Source organism: Chenopodium album, chromosome 16 (genome assembly GCF_948465745.1).
Source record: "Chenopodium album chromosome 16, dcCheAlbu1.1, whole genome shotgun sequence".
NCBI lineage: Eukaryota > Viridiplantae > Streptophyta > Magnoliopsida > Caryophyllales > Amaranthaceae > Chenopodium > Chenopodium album.
In genome coordinates, this window is record NC_137849.1 from 43,543,195 (window position 1) to 43,562,890 (window position 19,696).

Below are 19,696 nucleotides of genomic sequence, written 5' to 3' on the forward strand. Positions count from 1 at the left end.
TTGATAAGTCTTATGTATATGTTATGGATAACAAAGTACTACAAGTATGTCTTAATTCAAATACATATATCGTTTAGTTATCTTTTGAACGAAGAACAAAACGCCAATAATAGCCTAACTCAAAATTGAAAGTAAATAAATAGATAACAATGACCACTGACAGCCAAACAATGAGTAGGGACAACCCAGAAACAAGAAACCTTCCGAATGTGACATGCACAAAAGGCAAACCGTTTAGTCATGCTGTATCCAATAACACCGACCAAAATCATTATCGCCTTGTTCCAAGACTATTTTTTTTACACATTCCCGATTTTGCCGTCAATACAAATACTATACATTAGTACTATACGTACTTACGCAGCATTGTAATGCTTTGGCACAATCTCCCGCGCTTAAACTCAACCCGTGTCAAAAACCAACCCTTTACGACGACAAATGGCGCATTTCCAACTTCATCAAACCCTCCATAACCGACCTCAACTCACTTCTCAAGCTTCTTCAATGGCGGTTTCATCAACTTCGTTTACTCAGAACCTCGAACTTCGCACTAATTTCCAACAATGGAGGTCTCAATTCTGGATTCAACTCAAAAATACGCAGCTTCTGCATTGTTCGGACTTGCCCTAAATCAATCTCAGCTTCATCAATGTCGTCTTACCTCTACTCTTCCTTCTCCCGACGACGAACCTATCGGCGCTGGAATGAGCCGCCGCTACTTCCTCCGTCTCTGATCGTCCTTATCTTTGGATTCATGAGGATTCCGGCTTGCTTCTCCCTGTTTTCAAGTAATTCTCTCTCCTCTAATTTTGATAATTTTGACATTTTAGGGTTTTGATTGTGTTTTGTGATTGTTGCTGATTTCTTTCTATTTTTGGAAGGTTTATGAAGGTTGATGATAAAGCATGGGATGGTTTGAGGGAGACTGCTGGAACTTCCTCACAAATTAGTCATCACGTTGGTTCTGTATGTATCACTTTTTTATATTTTCTTTTTAAAAAATTTATTTAATTTCTATGCTATGATCAGTATATATTGAGTGAAATAGCAGTTGAAATTCGAACTCAAAAAATGATGATGATTCCTATTAATGACAATTTTTTTGGTAGCTTTTTAGCTAGCTCTTTTATTGTGAATCTTTATGCATTTGTGAATCAGTATCATATATATTGGCACTATTAATACTGACATCATAATGCTAAGCTTGTCTATTTGTTTGGAGAAGTGATGGACATTGATGAGTGTAATGCATTGTATGATTTGAGAAGTCATGATGGTGTCTGTCACAGCGCAATTTTTCGCGCTATGCGGCACTAGGAAACGTCCCTAGTCAGCCTTACTTTAAAGCCTACGAGGTTAGAATAGCCTCGTAAGTTTTACACGGAAGCAACACTTAAACAATATAAACTACGCACACAATATTAAACCGAAGGCAACAATATATTTTATTGATGATTAGACAAATTACAAGTGTTTGCGTAATGAACGGATTCTAACTGGATACCTTGAACAACCCTCAAGGTCCTCTATTTATAGGCAAATGGGAGGACAACCTCTCCCCTTGGGCGAACAGACACGAGCGTGCATGTATGCCAAGTGGCATCCATGCAATGCCTACAATTGGCTAAACTAATAAACAGATAAACATAACCCATGTAAGCATAACCGTCCTTATCCAAAGTATAAACTAATAAACAGATAAACATAACCCATGTAAGCATAACAGTCCTTATCCAAAGTATAGCCTAGCAGCGCTTCCCCGAAGCATCGCACCTGTTCGCACCAATAGCAACTTATCACTCGCACTTGTTAACCATCGGCCATGCCACCATAGGCATCTTACCAACTGACGCATCCCTTGATGACCAACGCTGACCCATCAAGGATAACTATCTTGGCGTGTGCCCAACACACGCATCAATGAATAGGCACCAAGTAGTATGACCACACAACCGTTACTTGTGCATGCTCAACTAACGCACCACTTCGCCAAGCATTACGTCGCCCCCCAAGCAACGCATTACTTCGCAACCATGGTGTTATTTCGCAAGCATTGCGTTGCTTCCCCAAGCAACGCACCGCTTCGCCATGTGCTGCTTCGTAAGCATCACGTCGCTTGGCAAGCATCGTGTTTCTTCGCTTGCTGCCAGTGCTTCGCCCAAGCATCGCAACACTTCCCAAGCGTCGCGTCGCTTTGCACCACAACCGAGCTCCAAGCGACACTTCGCATAAGCGCGCACCATAGCACGATGTCCAACGGACAATAGCCAACCATATGACTTAGTACAAGCACCATAGCAAGTACTATGAAGATAGTGTCATTTCACCCACAAGCCATAGCTCTGAGCTAAGCACCGAGGCACCTATGTGTGCTACGGCACCATAGCCTATACACCGCATAGCTCCGCACCCAAGTCACGCATCCAAGCCCACTAAGTATCAAGCCAACAACGAACCGTGCCAAGGTCTAGCATGTCCCATATCATGCTAGCACCATGTTCCATGGCCCAAGCCAATGAGGTGCCTATGGCCGCACCCAGCCATAGGAAGCACTCATCCCCCTATAGAGCTTTATTTTGTTATAGGCATCAAATACTAGTGAACACTGGAATGACAGTAACACAATAATGGGACCTTTGGCCCACCCATTGGAACCAAAGATAGCCCGTAGGTACTTAGTCAAATAATATATCATATATATAATGCTACAAACTTACAAACGACACAATTAACTACACCATAGAGTTAACAATACTATTTACAAGTATTTACAAGTGCACCCGCGCATCATGCCCATGCACGATTATTAAGGGTCTTACAGTGTCCATTTTGCAGAAACATTTTGGGTTTATGCATGAGCCATTTGGTATGGAAGCAATCAAGTGATAATCATTTTGAATAGTTATGGCAATGCAACGAGGGTGGTACTTTGCTGGGCATTGATAAAGAGAGTTGTATCACTATATATACCGACACCACCAAGGATGTGTGGTGGTGACGAGGACTAATGTTAGAGGTGATGCAATAGTGTGTTTTGGGAATATTTCATTTAAGATTGTATTGTAACAAACAACTACACTAGTTGCAGATTCGCGATTATTTTAGCAAATTTTGTACAAGATGATTTTCCATGGTATATTTTATTTGCTGGCAATATTTTGTTTCAGTTGATGAATTTAGAGCAGTAGTTAATGATGAGACAGAATTATGGAGACAAAGTTACACATTGGAGGTGTGAGGCTGAGTCGAAGTAAATTGAATTATTTGAACTTTTGAAGTGCAAATTTGGTGTGAAAAAGGGTTCTAATCAGGATATTGTGAACCTAGATTGAGAGAGAATTTCCTATCATTAAGTCAGTGAATGTTTGAGTGAAGAGATATTGACCAAGTGGTTGCTAATTAACAAGAAAAGTGAAAGGATATTGTTGAAAATATATTTAGGAACTGGTAATCAACAATATCTGTGAAGCAGGACCCTACATAAAAGAATGCTGACCGGAGTGTTATTCTCATTGTTGCCACTACAGAATTCTCCATTAATTTGGGGGCGGGGGAATGGCATTAAGTACATAGCGCTTCTCGTCTTTCAGCTCCATACCTTACACGGTCCCTTAAAAAAAAAAAAAAAAAAAAAAACTAAGCTTTTGTTGGTCACACATTTGCTTTGTGGAGCTAATATGTTTTAGGGGTTTTCTCATTGGTAGTCATATACAATTGTGTATTCTTGTTGGTAGCAAATTTTTTTCAAAAAACTCCTAAAATTATTCTTTTTTTGTTGCTGGAAAAAAGTAGAGTTCTTTTCTGTTTCTGGTTAAATTCCTGCTTTAAGTTCTTTAGCTGTAGTCATGAGGAAAAATTTCATATAACATTTTATACATGATAAGTATATATATAGCTGCTTTGTAAGAACTTCTATAATGACTTTTTAGCCTGTTTATTCCCCGTAAACAGTAGAATGAATCATATACGGACAATGGCAACCACATTAAGTTCTTTTATTTATGTTTATATTAAATCATTGTTATTTAGAGTAAGATGTTATATGATATGTGAAAAATTATTATCGAAGCTGAAAATGCCCCTTTGCTTTTGTGAGCTTCTCATTGACCATTTTTTAATTTAAGATAGCATGATATAGCTATGGTATAATGGTAGTCACTCGGTCTTCATGGTATAAACAGTTTTTAAAGTTACTTTATGACGGAAGAGCCTTAACTTCAGAGGTTGCTGCTAAAGAACTTGCTCTGTCAAAGCTCGTTGATACCATGGTATCTAGCATGGAGGCACATGATGCAAGTCATGCAACTATTGTTAATTATGGTGAAAAGTTGGAAGATGATTTTTTATGCTGTGAAGGTACTCTGACTCTGCAGAATTTCTGTGTGAAGAAGCCACAGAGAGAGTGAATCTTCACAAATCTGTGAAAGAACAGCCAAAAGATACATGTAAAAGCCATACTTATGAAAAACCTGTCGAAAGTGCAGAATCACTTAGTTGCCCTCGCAAAGTGACTGTCTTGTATGAGCTTCTTTCTGCATGTCTACTTGGCACCAATGAAGAAAACAAAAATGCTTCTTAATCTGTAAAGGGATATGATTCTCGGCATCGTGTTGCTTTATGACTTTTAGCAACTTGGCTGGATGTCAAATGGATTAAAGTGGTTAGTTTACCTTTTATTGTAATGTATTTAATACGTCTTTTAAGGAACTCCAGATGGATCCTTAATTGTTAACATATATTGCAATTTAGGGGTATCTGTTACTTTTGTTAAATACATAATATTGTTTGTTTGTTTGTTTGTTTTTTTTTTCATAGGAAGCATTGGAGATAATATTAGCTTCTTCATTGATGGATATAATCAAAGGAGAAGTCGAAAAGAGAGATGATAGTGATCCTTGGGTCAAATGGAAGCAAGGTGGCATGATTGGTGGAGCTGCTTTGGCTGGAGGAGCAGTGTTAGCTGTATCTGGAGGTATATGTCTTGTGTCTGTAGAGTGTAGAGTTGTAGACTATAGTGGTTAAAACTATCATAAATCTCAAATAGTTGAAAGGACTTGGAAGTTGGAACCAGTTCTCACTACTCAACTTCTCTTCTGATATTGCAGGAGTAGTTGCACCTGCAATTGCTCAGGGGCTCAGCACTGTGGCTCCAACGTTGGGAAGCCTTTTGCCTGCCATTGGTGCAAGTGGATTTGCTGCAGCTGCTACAGCTGTTGGATCTGTTGGTGGTTCGATTGCTATAGCTGCATCTTTTGGAGGTGTGTATTTTGTTTCTTCTCTCATATCTTCCTTAACATAATTCCTTAGTCTCTCTCTCTCTTTTTTTTTTTTTTTTTTTTTTTTAAGAATTCCATAGTCATAGCAGAGTAAATCTCAGTGTGAAAATCTGGTTGGTTGCATTTTTGCTATATTATATTTCTAGGTTTCCTTCTTTATGTACTTTGTCGGTTTCAAAACTCCAGCGGCGGGAGCTGGACTTTGTGGTAGCAAGATGGCTACAAGAATTGGAAATATTGAAGACTTTGACTTCATAGCAATTGGTGAAAATCACAAGAAGGGGGTAGGCTCCTCTGAATTATTGCTTATGTATCACTCAGAATCTCCCTCTGGCATGTAAAGGATAACTGATTTCACATAGCAACTACTGAGGAAAAATATTAGTATTATCATAAGTTTTGCAATTTTTTCTGCTGAATTTAAAATATTTATATTAGTATTAATCTGCAGCATCTTGCAGTTGGAATAATGGTATCTGGACTTGTTTTTGAAGAAGTAGACTTTCTGAGACCTTGGGAAAGTCAAAACATTAACTTGGAGAGGTAAAAATGTTCTTTAAGTGTTTACTTCGAAAGGTTTGAATAGTGTTAAGCTTTATGGCTTGATGCAATTGTGATCCAAGCCATGCAACACAGTATGTACCCTTTTTTGGCATTAGAATCGCCTTAACCTCTGCATTTGATTGTATACTGCATTCACATCAATAGCCTATCTCATCAGGTCTTTAAAAAAAAAAGTGTATATGATGTATGTAGGCCTTTTAAGTTCTTAACCTTACTTTACTACAAGCAGGATCCAGATTTTTTCAATGTATTGACTATTTATTTATTTGTAGTTTTATTTATAAAGAGTGTGGCTTTTATGGCTTCTTTGAGTGGTTACTGCATGGCAATTGGCAAGCACTTTTTGCTGAAGGATCTGACCTAGTGCTAAATTCACTAAAAGATAATAACTGCATGGCTGACATAATATCCGTACATTGACAAAGCACCATGGATAACAACCTCACTAAGTTAATTCTTTTGGCATAGTTTGGGAGAATTTCACCACTTTGAATGCCCCCCTTTTTAGGCAGTACTCTTATGTATTGATTGTTAATTAGCAACATGGCTCTCTTTGCTTAGGAATTTTTTTTTGTGATGCTTTAAGGGTAGTGTTAATAAGTTGCAGACTGTTTGAGGTATCTTACGAAGTGCTAGGCTGGTGGAGAGATTCGTAGTGTTGCTCTTATCCAGCCAATCCAGGCTGTCAGCACAGCTTATATTCCATGAAAGTCTTCCTTATGTATTATTAGAGCTTTGTTCATTTCAAATCGTTGTCACTGATGTACCTAATCTCTAGGTAGTCAGTCTCAGGAGTTTTCAAACATCTACATATTTACATTAGATGTTTCATTGCTCGTTTGTTTTTTCCCTTAAACTTGCAATCTTATAAGATATTGCTTCTTTTTTGTCTTGGTGGTGACTATACTATGTGTCGCCGCAAAGCTTCTACTTTTTGTATTAGTTATGTTAAATTCCTTGCGTGGCTTTTACAGTTATGCATTACACTGGGAATTCAGCAATTTGGCTGCACTTGCTACTGCGGTGCAGGACTTAATTGCTTCAGGTAAATTTTCTTAGACTTTCTTCCTTAAGCAGTGTTTTTAAAACTTCAACCAGTGGCCTGCTTGCTCTGACTGATTTCTTCCCTTGCTGTCTCGCAGAACTTACTTCACATTTGATGAGTTTGGGTGCCATGATGACTGTTATAGGCACAGTTATGTCAGCCCTTACTATTCCAGCATCACTTATTGCTGCAAGTGATGTTATTGACAGCAAGTGGGCAGTTGCATTAGACAGGTTGTCTCATCAGTATTATGTTTGGTTGAAGTGTGCAGTGTGCTTCTGTTCGTTATTATGCTGTTAAATTTTCCACAAGACCTTGATTATTGTTTCTAGCAACCCTTATAAGCAACTTTTGTATTGGTATTTAGCTTGCATTACCTAATGCAGTTTGTTATGAGGTTCCTGCAGGACTAGCTAATTTTGTTGAGAGTTATTGAATCTCATGCATTGAGCTTTTTACATGTCTGAAACTGTGAAACCTGTAATTTGTTCCCTATTCCTGTTGCAAATTGAGGCATGGTTAAGTGGCATGAGTCTGTAGCCTATTGTTAATCAATTAAGCCTCTCTTGACTTAAATAGCCAAGTTTTGGACACCCTTCATAAAAAATAAATCTTTTTTCTGATTCGGTCCTGCATGTGAGATTCTTCATATTTTCAGGTTTTAAATTTGCAAAGACCTTTTCATGCTGATGGAGATAATTGCACAGAACATACTTTTTCTGTTGGGCAGCCTTGTTATCTATCAACTTTTCTGTCTTAATATAATTTTATAAATTCTCCGTCAGTTGTAGATCATTCAATGCTTTCCCAATTATAGATTTTTGGAACTGCCCTTTTGCGATTACTGGTTTATCGCATTGACTTAAACCCTCCTATCTAGCTCTAGGTAGCAACTTTTTGAGAAGGATTGGGATGATAGTGATACTAGTTTGTTTAACTTGAAAAAGGAATATCAAAGTGAGCAGAATAGCTAGAAAGTTCTATTGAGATTCATTTTTGAATATTTCCACAGATCAGACAAAGCTGGTAAGCTGCTTGCAGAGGTGCTGCTGGAAGGACACCATGGAAACAGGTAGGACTTATTTCTATCTGTTAAATCAACTTTTGATATCTGCTCTTATTTCCCCTTCTTCATCACATTCTTTGACCATTGGGGTTGAACTTCCTTAAACATAATTATGTATGTCTGCAGACCAATTACACTAATAGGTTTCTCAGTTGGGGCTCGTGTGGTTTTCAAGTGCCTCCAGTATCTAGGTGAAACAGAAGGAGGTCATGGTAAGTCAGGCGTTAGTTTAATGTTAACTTAGATTCTAGTTCTTGGCATTGTACTGCATGCTTTATTTAGCTTTTCTTTCCATTACTTTTCCGAGGCAGGACTGTTGTGGGGGGGGGGGGGGGGGGGGGTTTGGTATAACTCAAGATTTGTTTAAATTTACGATTTAGCAGTAACAATATGTTTGATCATGCTAGATGGGCTCGTGGAGAGGATTGTTCTTCTTGGTGCACCAATTTCATTGAAAGATGAGAATTGGATACTTGCAAGAAAGGTACTTTCTGAAACTTCTCTTAAGCAATGTTCATTCATTTGTTCTTAGCCGAAGGGAAATAATAATTGTTCAGTCAAAACATGTCGAGAGAAATGTTAAGATTATCCTTCCATGTTTCTAGTTGGCATTTTGGTCTTCAACTTTGGATGATATTACCGTGTTATTTACATTAAATATAAAATGGGGGAAAGTTCATGCTTTACATGAAATAATAGGAGTAATAAGAGGTAATGTAAGAGGAAGAAATGTCAGATACTTTGACTTATTGGCTGGCTACAAAAAAAATATGTTAGGATTATCCTCCATATTTCTACTTTGTGAGCAAGCTTCAGATTCTTGACTTTTTGGGTGTATAAACAAGATGTTCAACACCTTATTTGTTTTGAGTTATCCCCCCTGTATTCCTGGGGAAAGAAGGGAGCGGGCGGGCAGTGAGGAATGAGGATAGTAGTTGCTGCATTCATTTTTTAAGAGAATCTTTCTCTCTGGAAATTTTGTGGATATTGTTTTGTGAGGTTTTATAATCTTTTCCTGCTAAATAAGTAATGCTTCTTAATGTGTCATTTGCTATTGAAGTTATGCATGTACTTCACTTTCAACTTGCAGATGGTATCTGGGAGATTTATTAATGTGTATTCGACAAACGATTGGACTCTTGGAGTAGCTTTTCGTTCCAAGTATGTACACACGTGAAGTATTATTTACTGTCATGATTGGTTCATTATTTAAATTTCTGAAATTAACAGTAATGAGCTCAACAAACATATTTGCTGATTTTATGTGGTTTGAATTGTTCAAATTCCCTGGTCATGGCAACTTGTTTGGACATGGCAAAATTCTCATCTGATCTCAACATGAGAGCAGCTGAAACCTGAAAGTAGAAATTTTTTAGATATCATGAAATATAGATCAAATATAGGTTCAGCATAAGCTCTTTTAAATCTGAAAGTCCACAAATGCAACATTGATTCTTTACAATTTAATAATTACCCAATTTGGACTTCCATATCAGTTCAGTTAGTAAGCTTTGCAGTTCAGGTTTCCACTTGGATATTTTATTTGTTTTGCTATTGACCTATTGTTAATTGTTATGATTGATTTTTCATTTGATATTGCTACTTTGCTAGAATTGACTGTCATGTTTTAGTAAAAAAGTTTCAGTATGACGTGATCCCTTTTTTTGGCTATCACTAAAAGGCGGGATGACTATTTGACTACTGGCTACTATAAGTTGAGGGAATGAGGGATTCTACTAATTTTTTATTTTTATTGTAGTTTTCCAATATTCATGATTTCTTGGAGTAGCACCTCTTTCAGTCATTTTACTCCATTACTGTAGAGCTTTGGTTTCTCTAGAGTCTAGGCTTCCTAAGTCATGAATGCAGGTGCAACCAACCAGGCAACCAGTGGTTGTGAAGCTCAAGTCTTTCATAATGTCTCATGAATACAAGTGGCTTTTTGTTGGAAGATCATAGAGAAATATGTAACTTTCTTAAAAAATAAAAAGAAATAAGGTGTTTGATTCTCTATGTTGGAGTATCTGATGCATGCAATCTATATATGCTGACTGCATATGGTAGTGTAAATTCTTGTGTTTCTCACAATGGTCTAAACAATTTTTATGTGCAGTCTAATTTCTCAAGGGTTAGCTGGAATTCAACCCGTGGATGGACCTGGGATCGAAAATGTTTGTGCTTGGTATTCATTTCTCTTTTTTCAGCTGCTAGTTTTCCCTAACTAATTGACGTATTCTACACCTCACATCTGCCAGGTCGATGTGACGCATATCATTGAAGGCCATGCATCATATGTAAACATGACTGAGCATATTTTGAAACAGCTTGAGCTAGACACTTACTATCCTGTTTGGAAAGATGGAAAACTGGAACCATCATCACCCACTAAACCTTAGTTCTTGCTTGTCTAACTTTTGGCGTCCTGCTAGGGAATCGGTTCTTGATTGTTGGACAGTGGTCGCCTTTCATCACACTCACAAGTAGCTCGTAATTAAGTTTTGGATATCCGTTGCTGTGCTCAGTTATTGAACCATTTGCGGTAATAAACCCTGAAGAGTTCATAGTTCATACTTGCATGTCCATTACACCTAGACTGATCTTTGATACGAGCACGGGCTTTGTATAATGAACATGGTCTTGTTTAGTGTTGAACCCATGTTGAATCTTCGGAAGGCATAATAGTACGTATAACAATCCCTCGTTTTGGTGCACGTCCCACATTACTGACGTGCTCTATTGCTGGACAAACGTGGGATCTGCACCAGACGGTCAATCAAAATTTGCTCCATGTGATCTCTTTTCCAATACATGCATTACTGAATTGCACGTGTCCGAAATCAAATTCCCAATTTAATTACTCGGTATTTGCTTTTGTAGAGTTTCAAAATGCTATTGTTACTCCTAATACGGAGTATTTGCTATACACTGCTTTGACTTTGCATGATTCACAATTTCACATACAGTTCTTTGACTATTGTTGGATTTTTTTTGTCGGTGTTTTATACGTCATTTATTCTCTTTTAGTTGTAATGTTTTGACTTTTACATTTATCAATGCATAATTTCAATGTTTTATACTTCATGACTATATCTATCGAGTCATCATTATTATTCGAAAAATCTAGATTTTCTTTATAAACAAAAAATATCTAGATTATATTATCAACGTCTTGTGGGAATAAGACATCAGAAATAATTGCTCTTTTATTGAAAGCCAGCAATTATTGCTGTTGAGCCTCGTGAATATTGTGATTGTCTCAAGTCTCAACTCTAACCAGATAATGAGCTTGCCACATCTCCACATTCTCCACATATAAGTAATACGGAGTACGATTATACCAAGTACTCCATAGTTAAAATAGTGATTAGCCATTAATCAAAAAATAATGGTGAGGTCATTTAAAACCTCACTGTTTGATCCAACTATATTAGTAATATTTACCTTTTTTATCTTTCAAGAATTACCGTGTTCTACCGTATGTGGTTACAATATTCATGATTTCCCTCCTCATTTCGTTTTTGGGGCCGGGTCTTCTGCACAACAGGTAGTTTTGTTTAATTTTTACTTATTAATTGTGTGATGTTACTATGTCAGTCTCATTTTACTTGTCCTATTTAATTAAAAGTCGAAAGGTATTGTCACTTACTCTATAGTGTTGCATATTGGTAGTATATAAGGTTTTTCTCGATCTTGAGTGTAGTATCACGCCATCTCCATAATTTACTTATTCAATTTTTTACTGTATTTTTTTTTTTTTTTGAAAACCCATAGTATTAGTAATTGATAAGGAGTACTCCGTAGTCCGTACTATGGTTTGATTAATTAAAAGTTAGAAATGAACAAGAAGAATATTGGGAAATCAACTTTCGGATTCGGACAAAATTTCATATTAAAGTGTGTCGAATTTAGGCGGTCTTATTAGCACAATACATGCATTACTGAATTGCACGTGTCCAAATAATATTCGATTTTGACTTTGCATAATGTATTTTGACCAATATTGATTTTTTTGGGGATCATTGCATTAACTTTATTTTTGCTAAACTAAAATAATTTTTAATGAAGTGAAATTATTTTTACTGATTTTCTATTACATTTATTCTGTAACTTTATTGATTTATACTGAATTAAAATTGATTTTACTGAACTGAAATTATTTTTATTGAATATTATTTTTTCAAGGTGAAGTGAACAAGACCGTAGTAGTTAACAAATGAAGTTTACAGTCGTGTAGACAATTATTGAAATTGTCTCAATTTATATACTTTTCGAAAATTTAACTTTTTATAATGTACTCCGTAAATTACTGGTCAAACGAGGAATAACAAAAGAAACAACAAACAAACTAGAAGCAAAGAAAGCAACACAAAATTATAACAAACTACATTACGAAGTATTATTGTATAATTGACAAAGGTGTTGATCAAAGCGAAACATTAAAAATATATATAATGTCATTTTTATCCTTTTTTTTAAATGCTACACTTTAATCGGTATATAATTTTTGACAATTTAATTAGCTTTAACATGATAAAATATACGAAGTATGCTCTATTTAAAGTAGCATATTTGTTAATGCAAAATATTTTGGCGAATAATATATTTGATTGGAAAATTTGATTCTAATAATCCAACCTTTTACCGGTCTTATTCTATTAATCCAACCTTTCAATTATAGCTGATTAATCCCACCTTTACACCCCATTCTATTTTATCAGGCCCAACAAGTCATCCACCTTCTATAATAGGTTGCCAGTCCACATGTCGTGCTATGATTGGTCTAAAATAATTTTTTAAATTTTTTTTTTTTATCACATTCATTTCCTCTTTCCTGTTTTCTCTCTCATTCCTTTCCCTCAACCTTACCCTCTTCCCTGCCCCTCAACTCCATGAAAGCCAACATACTCTCAACCACCCAAACCACCACTACAGCCCGTCCAAACCACAGCAGCCACTTTGCTACCTTTCGGATTTCAAGGGTTTCGGTGGGTGGGGTTTCGGGTTTCAAGGGAAGGAGCTATGGAATTTTATTTCTAGTGCTGCTAGACAGAGCAACACTCCTAGCGCTCTTGTCCAGAGCGAAGAGAAGGCGAAAAAGCGTTTCCATCGAGAATTGAATGGAGTTTTCCCGTATTTCCACCAGAGAATCTAAGATTTCAATCGGTGGGATTTCGGGTTTCAGTGGGTCTTGAGTGTTGACCGGAAAGAAAAGGGAAGGGGGACTAGTAGGCCGGAAAAGGGAGGTTAGGGGGAAGGGGAGAGAGTGGCCGGAATATTTGTTGGGTTTTCGAAGGAAGGGTTGGCCGGAACAGCAGATCAAGAGGGGAATTTGGCCAGAAAAGGAAGTTAAGGGGGCGGGAAAGGAACTGGCCGGAATTGGTTGGGTTGCTGGGTAATTTAGGCTGCCGGAATCCATGGCCGACTTGAGGGAAGGTGGGTCATTGGTGGTTGCTGAATTTTATTTTTAATTTTTTAAAATTCTTTTTGTTTTGTTAAAAATTGAAAAAAAAAAAAAAATTACCTAAAGAACAGGTAACTGGTCAGGTTGGCCTAATAGAATAAGATGACCCCTAAAGGTGGGATTAATCAAGAATAATCAAAAGGTGGGATTAAAAGAATCAAATAATATATACCTTTTGATAATCAAATAGGAAAATTTGATTCTAATAATCCAACCTTTCACCGGTCTTATTCTATTAATCCCACCTTTTTTTTTTTTCAATTTTTAACAAAACAAAAAGAATTTTAAAAAATTAAAAATAAAATTCAGCAACCACCAATGACCCACCTTCCCTCAAGTCGGCCATGGATTCCGGCAGCCTAAATTACCCAGCAACCCAACCAATTCCGGCCAGTTCCTTTCCCGCCCCCTTAACTTCCTTTTCTGGCCAAATTCCCCTCTTGATCTGCTGTTCCGGCCAACCCTTCCTTCGAAAACCCAACAAATATTCCGACCACTCTCTCCCCTTCCCCCTAACCTCCCTTTTCCGGCCTACTAGTCCCCCTTCCCTTTTCTTTCCGGTCAACACTCAAGACCCACTGAAACCCGAAATCCCACCGATTGAAATCTTAGATTCTCTGGTGGAAATACGGGAAAACTCCATTCAATTCTCGATGGAAACGCTTTTTCGCCTTCTCTTCGCTCTGGACAAGAGCGCTAGGAGTGTTGCTCTGTCTAGCAGCACTAGAAATAAAATTCCATAGCTCCTTCCCTTGAAACCCGAAACCCCACCCACCGAAACCCTTGAAATCCGAAAGGTAGCAAAGTGGCTGCTGTGGTTTGGACGGGCTGTAGTGGTGGTTTGGGTGGTTGAGAGTATGTTGGCTTTCATGGAGTTGAGGGGCAGGGAAGAGGGTAAGGTTGAGGGAAAGGAATGAGAGAGAAAACAGGAAAGAGGAAATGAATGTGATAAAAAAAAAATTTAAAAAATTATTTTAGACCAATCATAGCACGACATGTGGACTGGCAACCTATTATAGAAGGTGGATGACTTGTTGGGCCTGATAAAATAGAATGGGGTGTAAAGGTGGGATTAATCAGCTATAATTGAAAGGTTGGATTAATAGAATAAGACCGGTAAAAGGTTGGATTATTAGAATCAAATTTTCCTAATAATAATAATATTGTCAAAAAGAACTTATTAAGATGATTTTGGTTAAAGACGGGAAGTACACAAAAGTCAAATTGAATAAAAAAAATAAATACTCGTAGAATTTAAAAAATAAATTATTGGTCCATCTCGCGCGTGAATCTCGAGATTGTCTGAACTCTGTTGCTATCGGTTGATAGCTTAGCTAATTAGTATAATAGTTGTAGTTTACTAAAGTGATTAGCCATTAATCAAAAAATAATGGTGAGGTTTTTGAAAACCTCACCTTTCAATCCAACTATATTACTTCTAGTATTTACCCTTGTCATCTTTCAAGAATTACCATGTTCTACTGTGTACTGCTTTACCATTCATGATTTCCCTCCTAATTTCGTTTTCGGGGCCGGCTCTTCTGCCTTTCAGGTAATTTCGTTTTGTTTAGTTTTTATTTGCGAATTGTACCATGTTATTTTTTTCGTCTCATTTTACTTGTCCCATTTAATCAAAAGTTGTCATTTAGACTTTTATACTTCATTGTTTGATTGATACGAGGCTGTGTGGTTTGATTGATTAAAAGTTGAGATGAAAAAGAAGAAAATTAGGAAATCAACTTTCAAATTTGGACAAGATTTCATAGTAAAGTGAGAATTATGAATTTCATTTAGGAACAAATGGAGTAATAAAAAATTTTGTTGGTAAAAGGCGAATATTGTTGAATGTGAAAAGGTGAATTAGTTTGGGTAGGAGGAACAACATTGTGAAATTAATTTTGGGTTTTGTGGAAATTTTAAGTTTAGAAATTGGTTTGCTAAAGATGAATTTGAATTCCTGTCTAAAATTGTACTTGTAATTAGGTTTGTTCCATTGTTAGGCAATTTTTAGTCCTTGGTCTAAGCCCTTTTGCTGCTGGACTTATCCATCCTACCAACAGCAGCAATGTCATTGATTGTTGTCGGGAACATGAGTTCAGATCACAATGCTGCTGAATTCTTCGCCGGCAGTGGTGCTGTGGTCTCTGCTCGGATATATCAAATATCGAATTTAGGCAGTCTTAGCTTTTGGGATTAAGTTTAGGCCTTATGTTGCTGTGGCCGGATTAAGTTTTTATGATTTGTCTAATTCTATTGGTTATTTAACTTGTTTTCATCCAATTAGTAGTTAAAATCATCTCAAAGGATGGTTTAGGATTGAGTTTATTAAGTAAGATATTTACAGTTTTACATGTCTTGTGTTGATCATGCAAGAATTTGACTTTGTATGTGCATAATTTCATTGTTGTGGGATGCTCTATATAGATGGAAGGTGCGTCTTTTGAGGATGGCCGGACACCGAGCATCTTAGACACCTATAACAATCCTGGTTCGTATTCTCATAATCTCATGTAATCCCACTATAGAATGCAATGCTGTTATTTGGTCATATTTGTTGTCTGATGTTGAATTTAAAGTAGGATAGATTATTACTTCATTAGATCATACCCATGTTAGAGGAGGAAATGAAAAAACAAAAAAAGTCAAACATTTACTCTGAAAATGGTTAGGAGTCTTAGGACTAAACTTTACAATCAATTATGAAATATGTATGACAGGTAAGTGTAGTTGTAAGAAGAGTTTCTCTTGCTAAAATTGGAATAAGGATTTTTTTTTAAAATAAGCACCCCAAAATGTACCTTGTATTGAAGTAACCATCCATTTTTTTCGAAATTAAAAAATACCACCTATTAATGTCAAAACCAATAGATTTCACCACCCTTTTCCAATTCTGGCCGGTTTTCTGACTAGTTCGGCTAGTTTTCCGACTTAGGGGCCCACAAAATATAAAATCAAAATTAAATTATAAAAAAACCCAAACCCATTACTACCACCACTGGAAGGCGGCAGCTCTGCCACCACCGGCACCCCTCCCCTTCCCCGTTTCCATTTTCGGCATCCACTCCCTTTCCTGTTTCCATTTTCGGTATTTTGAGGAAGTGACGAAGTGAGTGGGGTTCGGTGGTGAAGCGGTGATGTGGGTAGGGGTTAGGGGTGGGGGCTAGGTGGGGTTTCGCGAGCAAGGGTTAGGGCTTGGCGAGGTTCGCCGGCAGGAGTGGTGGTTGGTTGGGGTGAGGGTGGTGCGGCAGGTGGTTGATTTGGGTGGGCTGGCAGGAGATGGGGGAGCTGCCAGGCTGGGATTAAGGGATTTTTTTTTTTTTTTTTTTTTGAGCAATTATGTGGTGACACATATACTCTACGTCGGAAAACTGGCCAGAATTGAAGAAGGATGGTGAAATCTACTAGTTTGGCCATTAATGAGTGGTATTTTTTAATTTTGAAAATAACGGGTGGTTAATTCAGAATAACTATTGGGGTGGTTATTTACATATTAGGGTGGTTATTTACAAAAATAATTTGGAATAATTCAAAAGTAATAAGGAACAAAATTTGATGGAAAATGAATGAGTTTTTTTTTTTTTTTTTTTTTTTTTTTTTTAACACATCATGAAGCAGATTTTACCAAAATACCCCTTAGTAAGACACTTTTCCATTCCAGATTTGTTTGTTCCGTTGATCTACTTATATTTCCTTGTGTGTGTATGTTAAGTCTTCATTGTTTACTGTATGTTTAAGTCTTGTAATGAACTTAGAGTACTAATTAATATCAGGGGACGAGAATGTTTATTTTATGGAGAGAGCTTGTGATCAGTATCATAAATACAAGGTAAGCAACACTTTGGTTTTGTTGATTCTAGTTTTCAGTGTGCATTGTGCAAAAGGTATACTATACACAACAAATTTACTCATCCCGAATTAAGTAAAAGTCAACTTTACAACGTGGTGACTATTGTGTGATGTTTGGAGACTAAAACGATTGTATGTAGACATGTAGTACATCCAATTTGTACATGACCTATTGATGAAAAAGATAGAAAAGGGATAAACTATTCACAAAGCATAATTGCTTCAATAATTCCATAATTTGCACTTTTTTTCTTAGAGACTCTTATACTATCACTTACATAGTAACACACGAACATGAACGTATATTTTATTGTCGAATTATTATTTCATAACTTAATACGTAGTATTATTTTTTTGTCCTCATGGCCCAACTGTAAGATAAACACCTGGGTGATGAAGTGTATTAATGTATGACTAATCTCTTTTATTTGAATTATACGTGCATCATGCTCTTGAGTGTAGTAAATCGCTCACACTTTATTTATATTGACATCAAATATATTTTGTAAAGGTCTTTCAAGTTTTTATTTTTATTTAATATCTTTAGATTTCCGTAGTCCTCCAGGCTAACTGTGAAAGGCTACATCTAACGTTTTCTTTTTAAAAAAACAGGAAGATGTCAAGTTGATGGTGGATATGGGATTACCTGCATACAAACTCTCTATCTCATGGTCAAGACTTATTCCAAGTACATAATCACTCCATTTGTTTTAGTAATCAACTCTTAATGATAACTTTTCCAATTTTGTTTTTTAAAAATGGATTTATGTACTATAATCATACAATCTTTGGGTAGTTTGATGTTTAATACAAGTATAAAAAGTTAATAAATGTTTCAAATTTGTAAACTAGGGTGGATAAATTTATAATTAAGGATTCATATATTGAATACCACATTGATTTTTTTTTTTTTTTTTTTTTTTTTTTTTTTTTTTAATGAAATATACTACATTTTTTTATGAAATTTATAATTAAGGATAAAATTTAAATGACCATTGTTCTCTTTTGTTTCAATCTCAGATGGAAGAGGACCAGTCAATCCTAAAGCGGTGGAATATTACAATAATCTGATTAATGAACTCGTCAATAATGGTAAGTACAAAATTCCAATAGAACGTTTTTAATGAGTAGTAGCTAGTTAGTGATAAAATTCTTATCAAATACAGAGGAATTTCACCAATAAAATCTAAGTTTTTGTTAGTAAAATATAGAAATGTATGGATTTATTTTGTATTCAAAGCTAAGGTGAAAATATTTTATGAGGAAGGGAATAGAGTTAGGGACTGTTCTCATTGATTGAACTGAACTGAATTAAACTGAACTTATTAGAACTGAACTTAACTTAACTTAACTTATTAGAGCTAAACTGAACTGAAAATAATCTGATGAGAACAGGCCCTTAGTTGACTATATATATGAGTGATGTAGAGACCACAACAACACAATGATCCCTCTACATTTGTTGACCATATAATGAATTTCTGTTACCTTTGTAGGAATTCAGCCGCATGTGGTGTTACTGCATATGGACACGCCACAAGCTCTAGAAGATGACTATGGATCATGGCTTAATCACCAAATTGTGTAATTTTTCTGCAGCTAGTCTGATCGATTTCTTTCCATACTATGTTTCCACTATATTTTTCATTGTTATTTTAAGTTGCAATTCTATGACTTTTACTTGTCAACACAATATTTCGACCATTGATATTTGTTATTATCCACTACTAAAAACTCTAACAGTGTGTTTGGATAAAGAAAGGGGAAGGAAAAGAAGGGGAGGGAGGAGAAGAGGAGGGGAGGGAAAGGGAGGGGAGGGAGGAATGGTGAGTTTCATTCCAAATCTCTCTATTGATGGAGGGATCAATTTCCTACAATTTAATCCCTTCATTTCTCTCCCTTCCGATTCCCTTCTTTCCTCAGTTTTTATCCAAATAAAAGATATCTCATCTCTCCATTTCTCTTCTCTTCCTTTCCCTCCATTTCCTTCAATCCAAACACACCGTAAGTAAAAAAAAACTATTGGCATGAATAACTGTGTGATCTCCTGGGTGCAGGAAAGACTTCACAACTTATGCAGATGTGTGTTTTAGAGAATTCGGGGATCGAGTTTTACATTGGACTACATTCAATGAGCCCAATATTGCATTATTAACAGGCTATGATCAAGGGATTATTCCTCCTAAAAGATGCTCTCCTCCATTTGGTTCCTGTACCAGAGGCAACTCTACAATCGAGCCATATATTGCAGTTCACAACACATTGCTGGCACATGCAACTGTGGTTGATTTATATAGGAAAAAATATCAGGTACATACTTCTCAAATTAATTCAAGTTTGAAGTTGTTGGTAGTAAAAGAATCCAAACTTGTAATCTTGAGGTCACAAGCTTAACTGCTACATGATACATCTAAGTTAGCACAAGTGTGATGATTTGA

At 36.4% G+C, this 19,696-nt stretch overlaps 1 protein-coding gene and 1 pseudogene across 2 annotated transcripts; both read left to right on the top strand.

The window, feature by feature from the left end:
- Positions 1–388: 388 nt before the first annotated feature.
- Positions 389–10,347, top strand: LOC145584364 (transmembrane and coiled-coil domain-containing protein STS1-like; annotated as a pseudogene). Its single transcript, XR_014100351.1, has 16 exons — positions 389–788; positions 882–966; positions 4,182–4,320; positions 4,374–4,660; positions 4,816–4,972; positions 5,106–5,258; positions 5,463–5,560; positions 5,728–5,819; positions 6,815–6,885; positions 6,983–7,118; positions 7,898–7,957; positions 8,078–8,163; positions 8,359–8,435; positions 9,042–9,112; positions 10,065–10,122; positions 10,207–10,347. The product of XR_014100351.1 is annotated as a transmembrane and coiled-coil domain-containing protein STS1-like (transcript).
- Positions 10,348–14,802: 4,455 nt separating this feature from the next.
- Positions 14,803–19,691, top strand: LOC145584365 (beta-glucosidase 11-like). The gene is made up of 7 exons (XM_081641223.1): positions 14,803–14,964; positions 15,837–15,902; positions 17,191–17,238; positions 17,871–17,946; positions 18,279–18,350; positions 18,755–18,842; positions 19,316–19,691. Exons 1-7 carry the CDS (start codon positions 14,803–14,805, stop codon positions 19,650–19,652), a joined length of 849 nt encoding a protein of 282 aa, XP_081497349.1. The 3' UTR covers positions 19,653–19,691.
- The last annotated feature ends 5 nt before the right edge of the window (positions 19,692–19,696 follow it).

Excerpts from the sequence above, each read along its gene's own strand:
- LOC145584365 (XM_081641223.1), top strand. The coding sequence starts at position 14,803 with ATGGTGAGGTTTTTGAAAACCTCACCTTTCAATCCAACTATATTACTT. Across the intron at positions 17,239-17,870 it reads ATCAGTATCATAAATACAAG|GAAGATGTCAAGTTGATGGT; the intron begins GTAAGCAACACT and ends TTAAAAAAACAG. Across the intron at positions 18,843-19,315 it reads TGGCTTAATCACCAAATTGT|GAAAGACTTCACAACTTATG; the intron begins GTAATTTTTCTG and ends TCCTGGGTGCAG.